The sequence below is a fragment of the Eupeodes corollae genome, chromosome 1 (genome assembly GCF_945859685.1).
Source record: "Eupeodes corollae chromosome 1, idEupCoro1.1, whole genome shotgun sequence".
In the NCBI taxonomy this organism is placed as follows: domain Eukaryota; kingdom Metazoa; phylum Arthropoda; class Insecta; order Diptera; family Syrphidae; genus Eupeodes; species Eupeodes corollae.
This window is the reverse complement of record NC_079147.1, coordinates 78147714-78161922: the sequence shown is the minus strand read 5'-3', so window position 1 is coordinate 78161922 and position 14209 is coordinate 78147714. Positions and strand designations below refer to the sequence as shown.

General features: G+C 37.5%; 1 protein-coding gene across 4 annotated transcripts in view; it reads right to left on the bottom strand.

The window, feature by feature from the left end:
* Window positions 1–14209, bottom strand: part of LOC129939105 (acetylcholine receptor subunit alpha-like) — a 198873-nt gene that overhangs the window by 86961 nt on the left and 97703 nt on the right. For all 4 annotated transcript variants that reach the window (XM_056046980.1, XM_056046979.1, XM_056046981.1 and 1 more), the window contains 2 exons: window positions 12709–12877; window positions 3495–3631 (listed from right to left, as the gene is read on the bottom strand). In XM_056046980.1, the coding sequence (XP_055902955.1) occupies window positions 3495–3631; window positions 12709–12877 (306 nt within the window). The remainder of the gene's footprint in view (window positions 1–3494; window positions 3632–12708; window positions 12878–14209) is intronic.

The window sequence follows — 14209 nt, the reverse complement described above, 5'->3', positions numbered from 1 at the left end:
ACCTCTCCTTATCCAGACGGCAGCGGAGAAATTCCCTAGATGGAATCAACGGTGGCGTCTACAGTTCCAGTAAGGTTAAGCTACTTTGTGAACACCTTCTTCGACTTATTCGGAGCGCAGGCCTTTAAGGAGCAGTTTATCCGGCTCCCTGTTATTGGACTTATACTAATGATCTGGCCTTCCAGATTAAGGGTTGTGCCGTCAAGGTGACTTCCTGGCAACGTACAAAATACCTTAGTTGCGAAGCACCAACAAACCTCGGATACAGACGGATTCAACAGAGGAGAAAGATCAAGACACTAAAGACATATTCCTAGAACTCTTGAACAAGACTTATGAGCAATGCCCTGGCTATGACATTCAAATTATCTTAGGAAATTTTAGCGCCACACTAGGAAAAGAAGATATCTTTGGTGATACAGCCTGCATGACACCACCTCCGCAGCAAGCAGTTCACACATCGTAATATGCACAAGAGGACATGTAAATCTCCTGATCAATCAATTGTCATCAGATTGACCACATTGCGATCGACGCACGGCACTTCTCCAATATACAGGATATCCGAAATTTCCGAGGGGGCAGAATTGACTCGGACCACTACCTCGTTGTAGCCAAGGAACGGCTACGAATATCACGATCCAAGCCAAAACAAGGAAGTACTGTGAAAAGTTTCGATGTTAGACAAAGTGCTAGGCGAAACCCCTGTTTTGACGACGAATGCCGGCAAACGCACGCAGTAAAAAAACAGGCATGCGAATCGCCGCTGCACAGAAGGACCAGAGCTGCTCGCTAGTTTACTAGCAAAAGAGTAGAGAGGAACACCGGCTTCTTGGATAGAAAAAAAAGAGCATAAGATGCGCGTGATCGGGAAGATAGACGGATGTCACAACAGGAATGAGGTTCGTTAATTTTCCAAAGGGTAAAAAAAAACCTCCCAAGGGTACCAGCCACAAACCGAAGCCTGTAAAGACGATCAGGGAAACATCGTAGCAGAACCGCAGTCTATGTTGAGAATATGGAAAGACCACTTCTCCAAATTATATAACGGCGATGACAAACCGAGTCCGCTGTAAGGGAGATAGAACCACTTAACCTAAGGGAGGCAGATCAACAATCCCGGGTACCCGACCTCGACCGACGAAGTAAAGATAGCTATATCTAAACTAAAGTCAAACAAGGCTGCTGGAGCTGACTGAATCGCTGCCGAACTATTGAAAGCAGCAGGCGATGACTTGGTAATGAGCATGCACCAACTCATCTGCAAAATATGGTCGGAAGAAAGCATGAGGGAAATCTCAGAATAGTTTGGCCGACACATAAAAAAGGAGACTCTTTAAACTGAAGCCGTTCGTCAACAACTTAATAGGTCTTAATCAGTGTGGCTTCAAACCAGAAAAGTCCACTATCAGCCAAATATTCACACTATGGCAGATCTTGGAAAAAACCCATGAGCGTCATATCGATAGATACCATCTCTTTGTCGATTTTAAAGCGTGTATGGCAGCATCTGTAGGGAAGAGCTTTACAGAGCAAAGTCTGGTATTGGCATCCTTGTCAAACTTATTCGTTTGTGTACGATAACAATGGAGGATGCATGCTGATCTATCAAGGCCGGAAAAGATATCACCGATACTTTTGATGTAAAAAAAGGTTTTAGACAAGACGATGCAATGTCATGCGACTTCTTCAATATCGTTCTTTAAAGAATTGTGCAAAACTCAACCGTCAACACTAGAAGCACAATCTTCCAAAGGTCCATCCAATTACTCGGATACGAAGATGATATTGACATTATTTGAAGATTAAAGCGTGATGTTAGTTTAGCGTTTTTGAGCATTGCGACGGACGCGAAGAAGATGGTTTTAGTGGTCATTGAGGGTAAGACCAAGTATATGCTGTGATCAAAAAAGGACATTGAACAACGACGGCTTGGAAAAAACTTCACCATGGACAGCTTTAAGTTCGAGGTAGTTAAGGACTTTGTCTATCTAGGCAGCGTAGGTTTTAATGCAAAATACCATGTAATGACGTTTGCGGAATGCCTAATTCCAAAGATTGACGAACAGCAGCGCACACTTTTTTGATTCTTTTCATCATTAACGAGTCAAAAAAGCTTAAATCCTTCCACCATTCTTCATGAATTTACACAAAAGCCTTGTTGTATTTTCCCCGTGATATAGATCAGATCATCTCTTTAGTGGCGCTACAACAAAAAAGGTTGTCTTGTAAAGTTTGGTGTCACAATTTTAATACAAACAGTGTTTTAACATAACTGGTTAGACCTGTGCTTTGAAAAAAGAGTATCTATAGCCATTTAGCCGCGTTCAGAGAGGAAATCAGACTTTTTGGAGAGTTCATCAAGATTGTTTAGGAATGCGCTACCAAAAGTTGACATTCTAGAACTGGCCAGAGCAGGATATTTACATAGAAAGTGAATCACAGTTTACATCTTACATTGGCCTCCACAACTACGACAATTAGTATTGTGAGGGATGCGCCCGGTTTGAGTTCAATTTGAGTATTTTTTATGTGTCTCGCTGATTGCTAGTAATTCAGCTGGAAATGCACTGGAAAAAGATTAGAGACATTAAAGGACTCGACGAAGATTTCAAACCCCATACTCCACATTTCATCTTTGACCAGTCAGGTAAGATAGTGGTATCGAAGTCTTTCGTAACCAATCCCAATCTTTTCCGGTAGGGAAGATGACTTTAAGGCATTGCACAGAAGTCTCTCTAAAAACTTCGATTTAAATTCTTGGGACCTTAGAATTAATATGGGAAATAATTTAAATATGTAAATTATAAACAAAAAAAAATGAACCAATTCTTAAATTATAAAAGAACAATTTTCAGCATTTCTCTGGCGATAACTCTAAGAATGGTTAGTTTATTATCAATTCAGAAAACCAATTACCATTAACACTTATTCAACACTTTTTAAATGACTTCGAGTATAGTCCTTTAACATCAAATATTCAAGGATTTTTTTATTTTAATAACTTCCTTTTTATTTTGTGGGTAAACGTTTTTTTTCCTAAAGCAATTTAAGGTTACACTTCAAACCTAAAGTGCACCCATAAAATGTTCCAGTAATAATATCAAAACATTAAAGTACACAAAATCCCACATGGTTTTTATTTTATTTGATTAAAAGATTTAACGAGTATGCGGTTGTGGGGCTATTACGTTGTGTCCTACCTTATATGTATCTACATATATTGTTGTGAATTTATTTATATGGTATATCATCATCATCATCATAAAGAGGTTGAAGTATAAATGTGAGTTGTAAAGTAAATATTATGAATAATAATAATTTTAAGAGTTCGAAAGGAAAGGACCTATGTTTTTAACACTCTATAAACATACTAAAGTAGATAACCACATTTATGAATTTAGTGTTTGTTTAAATAAATATAGAAATAATAAATGAATTGAATTTTAACAAAATGAACAAAGTACATATATAATCATTATTTTATGACTTACCTTATTGAAACTAATATCATAGCAAATATTAGATATTTCCCTAGTAAAGGCACAACTAGAGATGTTGGTGGAATAATTTCGACAACCAGCAAAAAGAACACATGGAGACTGATAAGAATTGATATGGAGAGTGTTACCTGTAATTAAGTTTTCATTTAGTAAAAATTTCAATATTTTTCTAAAAAAATGTTTGCAGTTTTCATACACAAGTTAAACAATGCTGTATTAAAAATGTGTTATTAAATTGGGAATAAGGATGAGCTGGTAAATACTTTAAGGTTTTTGAATTCACTTAATTTCAATTCAAGTGCTTTTGTAATTGTATATTTCAATATACATTTTTGAAACAACAAAATAATATTATTATATAATAAGAGCAAAAAACTTTAAACATGTTGTTTTTAACTAAGACTTATATTCAAAATGCACTATACCTGAAAAGTATGAGAACAAATCTTGCTATCCATATTTGTATAGTTAAAAATCTTTGTTTTAAAATAAGTAAAATATATGTGCTTCAAATTTATGTTTCTAGAAGACCGAATTGTTTTCGTTTGTCTTCTGTTTCGAACGATTCAACAAAGTCTTGTTAATTACCATCTAATGAAAGTTTTCATATTCAAACAAATTCAACTGTATAAGTAGTTTGTTGTTTCCAATAAAACTCATTATTATTTTCTAATTATTAAAAAAGCTTTTTCTAACATTAAGTTTAAATATCTTTGGTACTTCATACAATTTTTCAAACATTCCAACTGAATGTCAGTGTTTAAATCCTTGTACTATTGACAACAAAAATGGTTTTAAAGTATTTTTTGTTTTTTGTTTGCACACTAATCTTTTGAAGTATTTAAATAAGAGACTCTTTGGTGGAATAATCCACGACAACACTTCCGACAACGGATTCAGGCGCATAGATTTTGCTGCGGGGCGATACGTCATAGTAGCCAGTACGCGTTTTCCACACCTCAACCTCAATCTACAGTCAACCAGATTGACCATATTGCGATCGACGCCAGACACGGTTCCAGTATCATGGATGTACGAACTTTCCGAGGAGCTAACATCGACTCGGACCACTACCTCGTTGTAGCCAAGGTAGCACTTCGGATTTCCAGACCCAAGGCAAAACAGGAAGGTGCTGGGAGAAGGTACAACATCGAACGGCTACAATCGCAAGAGACCGCCAAATCCTTTTCCGACCGAGTTACCAGTAACCTCTCTCGAAGTTCTCTGCCGCCAACACAATGTATCGAAAACCAGTGGCAACATTGGCAAGATGCAATCAGAGAAGCCGGCTCTGATGTGCTGGGTTTACAACAGCCACCAACAAGGAACCCCTGGTTCGATGAGGAATGTCGGCAGGCAAATGCAGCCAAACAATAGGCAGTCAAAGCGGCGCTGCATAAAAGGACGAGAGCTGCTCATGAGCTCTATGAGCAGAAGAGGCGAGTGGAACGCCGACTTTTCAGAAGGAAAAAGAGAGGGCATGAGAAGCGTGCGGTCGAAGATGTTGAGAGGTTTAAAAGCAGGAATGAAGTTCGAAAGTTTTATGAACAAGTGAAACGAAATTCACAGGTACATAAACCTAGAACCGAAGGCTGCAAAGACGAAAGTGAAAACATCATAGTGAAACCGCAATTAATTATGAGGATATGGAAAGACCACTTCTGCAGACTGTATAAAGGCGACGACAAACTGAATTCCACTGTCAGCCAGGATGATCCATTCAACATAGACGACGAAAGCCAACAATCCCGTCCTCCTGACCTAGACGAAGTAAAGATTGCCATATCTAAGCTGAAGTCTAATAAAGCCGCTGGAACGGATGGCTTGAATGCTGAGCTCTTTAAAGCAGCTGGAGATAAGTTGGTTAGGAGCATGTACCAACTTATCTGTAAGATATGGTCGGAAGAAAAGAATGCCCGATGAATGGAACCTCAGTATTGTTTGCCCGATCCTGAAAAAAGGAGACCCTCTAAACTGCACCAACTATAGTCAGTATACTTAACATCGCCTACAAAATCTTCTCTGACAACAACCTGATAGGTCCTTATCAGTGTGGTTTTAGACCAGGAAAGTCCACAGTTGATCAAATATTCACATTACGGCAGATCCTGGAAAAAACCCAAGAACACCAAATCTACACCTACCACCTTTTCATTGATTTCAAGGCTGCATATGACAGCATCTACAGGGGCGAGCTGTATAGAGCCATGTCTAGTTTTGGCATCCCTGCCAAAACTCGTCCGTTTGTGCAGGATGACCATGGAGAATTCACGCTGCTCCATAAAGGTTGGAAACAACTTAACAGAACCTTTCGATGTCAAAAAAGGTTTTAGAAAAGGTGGTGCGCTGTCATGCAATTTTTTTAACATCGTGCTTGAAAGAATAGTGCAGAGCTCACACGTCAACACTAGAGGCACTATTTTTCAAAAGTCTGTCCAATTACTGGCATATGCTGATGACATTGACATAATCGGAAGAACTCAGCGTGATGTCAATGGGGCTTTTGTGAGTATTGAGGCAGAGGCGGCAAAAATGGGTTTAAGGGTTAATGAGGGCAAAACAAAGTACATGATGTCGTCAAGAAAGGACATACAACACCTACGTCTTGGTCAAAATGTCACAATCGACAGACGTAACTTTGAGGTAGTCAAGGACTTCGTCTACCTAGGCTCCGCTGGAAACGCAGAAAACAACAAACGCAGAATAACTCTTGCTAACCGCTGTTTCTTTGGACTAAGAAAGCAATTGAGTGGTAAAGTCCTCTTTCGAGGGACCAAAGTGTTTCTATATAAGACCCTTATCATCCCGGTCCAGCTATACGGTGCAGAAGCATGGGCTATGACACTTAGGTCGGTTCGAGTGAAAAGTTCTTCGTGTGATCTACGGTCCCGTATGCATCGAAGGGGAATGGAGGAGAAGATGGAACGACTAGCTGTACGGGCTGTACAGCGACGTAGACTTAGCCAGAAGTGTAAAAGTTCAACGATTAAGATGGCGCATGGAAACCAATGCTCCGGCCGGCTTTGAATTATTTTAATAACATCTTTTGTGAGAGAAAGAACAAAAATTCCGATATTTAAGAAGAAACCTTGAATATGATATCTACTATATGATGTTATATTTTGAGGAAACAGCTTTTTTATTTAAAATCTTAACACAAACTGAAGTTGACTTGATTTTCGTGACTTCAGTCTTATTTTTTCCACATTCATAAGGAATTTTAGGCTTTCTTAAGTGATTTTTTTCAAAATTGATTAAATACAAACACTTTTAGTTTGAAGACATCTACTTTTTGAAGTGGTTTTATTTTTATACTCTTAGAGTTAAGATTCAAACATGAATTCCAAGAATATAAATGTCCCAAAAACATCACAAGTGATACCTATGTTAAGCTTATGGCTAATTAAAAAATATTATTAAAATTTCATATCTATGTTAATGCAATAGAAAAGCTTTACATTTTTCGAGAATCGAAGGGAGAAGAGATTCTGTCTCGTGTAATTTTTGAGTGCCACACTCTTCCCAGCTTATTTTTACTTAAATTTTTTTGCAATATAAAAGAAAAAATATGTACCTAAAGCACTTATTACTACACACTTTTATTTCTCCAATGTTTAAGGTTTTTTTTTTTATCAAATTATTTTCATAAGTTTGACGGTAGTTTTTTAGAATTCGTCTTCTAGCACTAGTTTTAATCTACGAGCAGGCTAGAAATTGTAGGAATATGGCGTCTAAAAAAATACAAACTTTCTAGCTTTTTGCATCTCTTTTTTAAAGCTTTTTTAGATATGGAAACCAAAAACAACACAAACATTTATATTTTAGGAAAATGCTACTGTCCAACACAGTTACTAACATTTCTGCATGGAATGCACCCAAAACCCTTCTAAACTGTTGTATTTGAGCTGTTAAATAGGGCATTCCAAGATTCAATAGTTTTCTAAATATAGCTGTTGGGATCTTGGAATGCTTTCCTATTAAGATACTCAGCCAAATAAGTAAGTACCAAGCCTAGATGAACAGTGTTTTTTTAAAAGTCTAATAGCTTAAATTATCTGAATTTTGTCTTCCTTTATATAACATTAAAGAAAATTTTCAAGCTGTCCCTAAAAACTCTTTTTTTTTATATTAAGCGTGTGATAAAAGTCTAGATCTTTCCTTGTCAGAAACGTGATTTTCAAAGCCATTAAAGAACAAGTTTAGAGGTTTACCAAAACTTCTTAATTCATTTCATATGAGTGTCTAAGTAAAACTAAGTGATCTAAACTTTGCCTAGAAGTTAACGCTGTTAATAGACACTCAATATTATTGTATAGGCACCCTTGACAATTCAATAATTATACAATAATAATTTAATTGAAAGCTGATACTTTTTGGATGCTCCTTTGCAACGTGAGTACTTACCTTCAAGATTCTAAGAAACTGCATTTCGTATCAGTCAAAATAACACTACGTCTTCTACAACTGCACCACTTTTTTCATAATCCGAATTTTGTTTAAATTCTTTTCTGTAATTGGTGTTCAAGGAATTAAGTTTCTGCATAACATGCTGTTTATCAGCTTCGGGATCTCTTTCGCTGTTTTTTGAAGGTATTGTTTCATTCATTTTTACTGTTGACTTTTTACTTGCGACATATAGGAACTATATGGCAAGTATTGCAAACAATTTCGATCTCGAGATTTTAATCAAACAGAACATTACGAGAAGTCGAAAGTCAGTCTTTACAGTCCTTGCACTTACAGCCCAAAGTATTCGGTCGATTGATTTTACATTCGGAAATTAAGGTTTTGATCTGATTTCCGGCGGAGGTTTTTTTCATTTTTTAAGACTACAGACAACAGTAGTCCCCATACATTTTTTTTTGTCAAAAATAGGAAATTCGAGTTTTCTCAAAAACAAAGAGATAGATCTTTTAAATTTTTACATTTTTATTCTTAATTTGGGTTCTTATAATATAATACAAATATTTTTGTATTGCTCGAGAAGGATATTTCGTTATTCCGTTTCCGTATTAGGTTTTCTCAAAAACCAATTAACTGATTTCAAAACTGCTTTTTTCTGCACAAGCTCTTATACTGTCTCAATAATATCAGAGTAGCAAACACTAATATACTTATAAGTGTTCTTTCAACCGCAGTTTCACTCAAGGGGGTCTTTAATATTCAAATTTTAAAATTAAATGAGCAAATATTGTGCAATGGTACCCACAGATAATATAAAAGGGTATGATTTTCTTCAATAATATTGGACAACCTTCAAATATTATCCCTAGACGCTAAACTGCTGCAAGGCAGATATTACAGCCATCCAAGAAGTGCGATGGGATGGACCGGGCAAACGCAAACTAAAAGACTGTGATATATCCTACGGCGACAGCTACCGAGAACAAAGACAGCAGGCAAAAAGTCTCGAGTTTCAACAGTGTAAGCGAGCGCATCACGACAATCCACATCAAGGCTAAATTCGCCAACATAAACCTAATATGCGCGCATGCCCCGACAGAGTAAAATGATGAAGACACCAAAGACATATTCTTCGAGCTCTTGAACAAGACATATGAGCAGTGCCCTGGCTATGGCATTAAAATTGTCTTAGGAGATTTTAATGCCAAGCTAGGAAGAGAAGACATCTTTGGTGGGATAATCGGGAGATACAGCCTGCACGACATCAACTCCGACAACGGATTCAGGCTGGTCGATTTCGCTGCGGGGCGAGACGTTCTGGTAGCTAGTACGCAGTTCACGCATCCTAATATCCACAAGGGGACATGGAAATCTCCTGATCAATCAACCGTCAACCAGGTTGACCACATTGCGATCGACGCACGACACTTCTCCAGTATCCAAGATATCTGAACATTCCGAGAGGCCAACATTGACTCGGACCACTACCTCGTTGTAGCCAAGGTACGGCTACGGATATCCCGATCCAAGCCAAAATAAATAAGTAATGTGATAATTTTCGATGTTAGACTGCCATCTGCTTTTCCGATCGAGTCTCTAATTACCTCTTAAGAAGTCCTATGCTGCCTGCATTAAGCATTGAAAACCAGTGGCAACATTGCCTTGCAGCCATCAGAGATGCCGCCTCTGCAGTACTAAGTTTCACACGGCCACCACAGCGAAACCCCTGGTTTGACGACGAATGCCGGCAAGCGCACGCAGCGAAACAACAGGCATACAAAACGGTGCTGCAAAAAAAAGGACCAGAGCTGCTCGCGAACTCTACGAGCAGAAGTGGAGAGATGAACACTGGCTTCTTAGATGGAAAAAAAGAGAGCATGAGAAGCTCGAGATCGAGGAGATAGAGGGATGTCACAACAGGAATGAGGTGCGTAAATTTTTCCAAAAGGTAAAAAGACACTTCCAAGGAAACCAGCCACGAACCGAAGCCTGTAAGGACGATCAGGGGAACATCGTAGTAGAACCGCAGTCGATGCTGAGAATATGGAAAGACTACTTCTCCAAATTATATAACGGCGATGACGAACCGAATTCCGCTGTAAGGGAGATAGAACCACTCAACCTAAGGGACGCAGATCAACAATTCCGCCTACCCGACCTTGACGAAGTGAAGATAGGTATATCTTAACTTAAGTCAAACAAAGCTGCTGGAGGTGACGGCATCGCTGCCGAACTATTCAAAGCAGCAGGCGATGACTTGGTTAGGAGCATGCACCAACTCATCTGCAAAATATGGTCGGAAGAAAGCGTGCCCGATGAGTGGAATCTCAGCATAGTGTGCCCGATACATAAGAAAGGAGACCCTCTAAGATTCTCTCTGCCGTATTATGTGAACGTCTGAAGCCATTCGTCAACAACCTGCTTGGTCCTTATCAGTGTGGCTTCAGACCAGGAAAGTCCACTATCGACCAAATATTCACACTACGGCAGATCTTGGAAAAACCCAGGAGCTTCAAATCGATACCACCATCTCTTTATCGATTTTAAAGCCGCATATGACAGCATCTACAGGGAAGAGCTCTACCGAGCAATGTCTAGTTTTGGCATCCCTGTCAAACTTATCCGTTTGTGCAGAATGACGATGGAGAATGCACGCTGCTCTATCAAGTTCGGAAAAGATCTTACCGAAGCATTTGATGTCAAAATAGTTTTAGACAAGGCGATGCACTGTCATTCGACTTCTTCAACATCGTTCTGTAAAGAATTGTGCAAAACTCAACCGTCAATACTAGAGGCACAATCTTCCAAAGGTCCATCCAATTACTCGGATACGCAGATGATATTGACATAATTGGAAGATCAAAGCATGAGCGTTCTTCACCTTTGTGACGGAAGCGAAGAAAATGGGTTTAGTGGCAAGATAAAGATATGCTGTCATCATAAAAGGACATTGAACAACGACGGCTTGGACAAAACGTCACCATGGACAGCTATGACTTCGAGGTAGTTAAGGACTTTGTCTACCTAGGCACCGAATCAAACGAAGAATAACTCTTGCAAATCACTGCTTCTTTGGACTTAGAAAATTGAGAAGGGAAGTCCTCTCTCGAGCATCTAAAATCACCATCTATAAGACACTCATCATCCTGGTTCTCATTTATGGCGCTGAGGCCTGGACCCTGTCTTCGGGTGATTTTTGGTCCCTTACGCATAGATGGAGAATTGAGAAGAAGATTTAACGACGAACTGTTACAAGTGGCAGTAGAAGAGGTCACCCAGTTTAACTATCTGGGAAGCTATTTGCCACTCAATGGTGGAACGGACCTACCTGAGCTTCGTGCAAAAAACCATCACAATCTTAAAATTTTAAATGAAAATATCCTTCATACTGTTCCTTTTTTCTTGTTTCAAGATTTCAACACAAAATGACTTAAGTAAACCACAAAGCTTATTTAATATAAAAGCTTCCGAAAATTCTACAAAATAATAGAAGCTTATATCAATTAAACAAAAACTTATAGCTGTTAAGATAAAATATATTTAAATTTCATAAATTTTCCCTTTCAACATTTTTATGAAAATATAAATCAGAGTTTTGGTTTCAAATTTCTCATAATCCCCCATCAACCAAGCCCAAAGCTAAGTACGCCAAACTGAGGAAAGATTATCCTCATTAAACGAAAGAAAAATCATCATAGACAATCCGCAATTTGAACCCCAACTTAAATAAACAGTTTTTTTTCTTGAAGTAAACAAACCTGAGATTGTACATATACATTGTATATACAAGTATAGGTATATAAATATATCAGGTGTCAGATTAGAGGTAAATAATCCAATTTATCCTTCTTTATGTATACACACTATAAATATATAAAGGTAAATGCTTCCCAGTCTCCCATTAAATGGAACCAACCTACCTACCTACCTATATCCTTAATCGCTTTACTGTCTTTTCAAAATATTATCCCGCCAGCAAACAAAAGGATCTCTTTCAAGGTACCTATGTTATGTATATATAGTTTCTTTCACACAAAATGTACACATAAACTTACAAAATATACCACAAGACAAACTTCCTTTATACAGTAGGTGCCTATTGCTATAAAGTTTTGCTCTTTAAAATAATTCAGCCTACCTATACCAGGTTTCTCGTCTCGACTGAAAAACCCATCATAGAGTTTGAAGCTTTTGCTCAAAAACCTATCTGGAAGGAAACATAAAAAAGGACTCCTCTCTGTCTCTGATGGTTCACAACATTGTGAATTGTTAGCTGTGAGGAGAATTGGCATTAAAAATGCACCCAATTTCAATTAAACACCGCTTAATCCAGACATCCGTTACGTATTTTACAATTTCCCTTTCCTCTTTGAGATGAGAGTACCTATAGTCACTCACAACACAACATTTTGTGGGCACCACAAATAGGATCAGGATCAGAATCAGGATGAGAATAGTGTCCTGGGAAAATTGCCCGTCCGCAAAAGGTAATAAAAAGATAAAAAAAAGACCCCTCAGTGTTTCGTGTTTATCGGTTAGTCAGGTCTGTGGAAGTGGGTGTTTTTTTTTTTTGTTGGTTTGGTGTTTGCTCCTTTTTCATGGGAAATCCATATTTTTATATTATTTTTTCGTCTCCCTAAGCAATAGGCCAATGTGACAGTAATCCTTATCATGTTGTGGTCCTGACAGGACTTCGGATAGACAGAACACAAAATAAACTAAGCCCACACTGGGACTGGGAAGATGGTTTAAATGATAATACAAACGGTAGACAAAATAAAAAGAAGAAAGTGTCACTTACCTTCTCTCCGCTATCTGATGGCAAATAAAATGTTAACACCGTCAGGAATGATATACCCATGCAAGGAATAATTATGTTCACCGTATAGAAGAGCGTCTTCCTCCGCATCGTTATGTTGAATGTGATATCCAAATAAGGCTCATCACAGCATGTGTAGAATTTCTCGTTCCTATGTACACATCGTCGTCGTTGTCGTTCATATAGCAAGGACATCATCCACAGGACCAACAACAAAACAACAACAGCAATATCAGCATCAACAGCAACAGCATCCGAATGCAGGGAACCGAAAAAGACACCAACAAATGTAGAATAAAATGGTTGAACAGAATACGATACAAATTTATAGATACAAGTACAAATAAATGCAGATATCTATGTAGATAGTTACAGTTACATTCAGCGTTTACTCCTCTCATGTCCCTAAAGTCTTGATTATGATATAGCTACGTGCTTGTATACAAAAGGAATTGTTAAAGGACGATTTAAACTAACCATTGTTGCCACTTTCAGTAAAAATATTCACGCCGATGGATGGATTCGGAGCAAGATTTTGACACTTGTAATATCATAGAAATGTCAAAATTGACATTTGACTCCCTCCACAGCTTACTCAATGGATTATGTAATCGTTGTGGTAATAATGTAAATCTTTTAAAAAATAAACTAGAATTGTACTCATATCTGATTTTACAAAGGCCTAATCGAGTTAAAAAATAATCATTTGATTAATGGTGTGTCAGTCCAAAAAATAGAATTCTAAAATAAATTTAATAAAAAGACACAGAGAGAATAAAACACTGAACACAATGTCAGTTGCACCTTTAATAGGTACGTCCGTCACAAACTTTGACCGAAAATATTCGTTTTGTTCCTGTTACTTTGGATTTCTTCTTTAAGTATTGTCAATTATTTTGGCTTTGTTTTTTATTCTATTATTTTCAAAAATTACTGCAACTATTATTATTTTCAGACTATTGTAACAATCTTAACAATTTGAGTCAAAAAACCTGTCAAAACATTGATTCCAAACAAATTTAATGTAACGATAAAACAAGGCATCAAATCAAATTCAGATTGAAAAACAGAAAAAGTTACAGTTTTAAAAACATTTTTTTATAGTCGAACAGTGTGGCTCTTTATTTTTAAGTTCATGACGCTGAGCTGTCAAAAATAGATCTGTTTCTTTTTTAGCTTAAACTGGTCATCCATCATCCGAACTTTCAAGTTTCGGAGCGCATTCTATGAGCTCTGAAGAAAATGACCGAGCTTATTTAGTAGAAAATTAAAAGAACATAGTTAACTTGGAAAAAGTAAAACAAAAAGGTAATAAATATTTTTCATAGAGTTTTGAAAGTTAAGTGCTTCGGTGCGTTTAATAAACAAGTCAGAAGTAAGAGCTCTGAACAAATTCTTCTAAAAATGTACCAAACATGCTTTATGTTTTCTCAATGCTCTGCTAACAGTTAAAACGGAAAAACATTTTACTTAGTTTTCATGG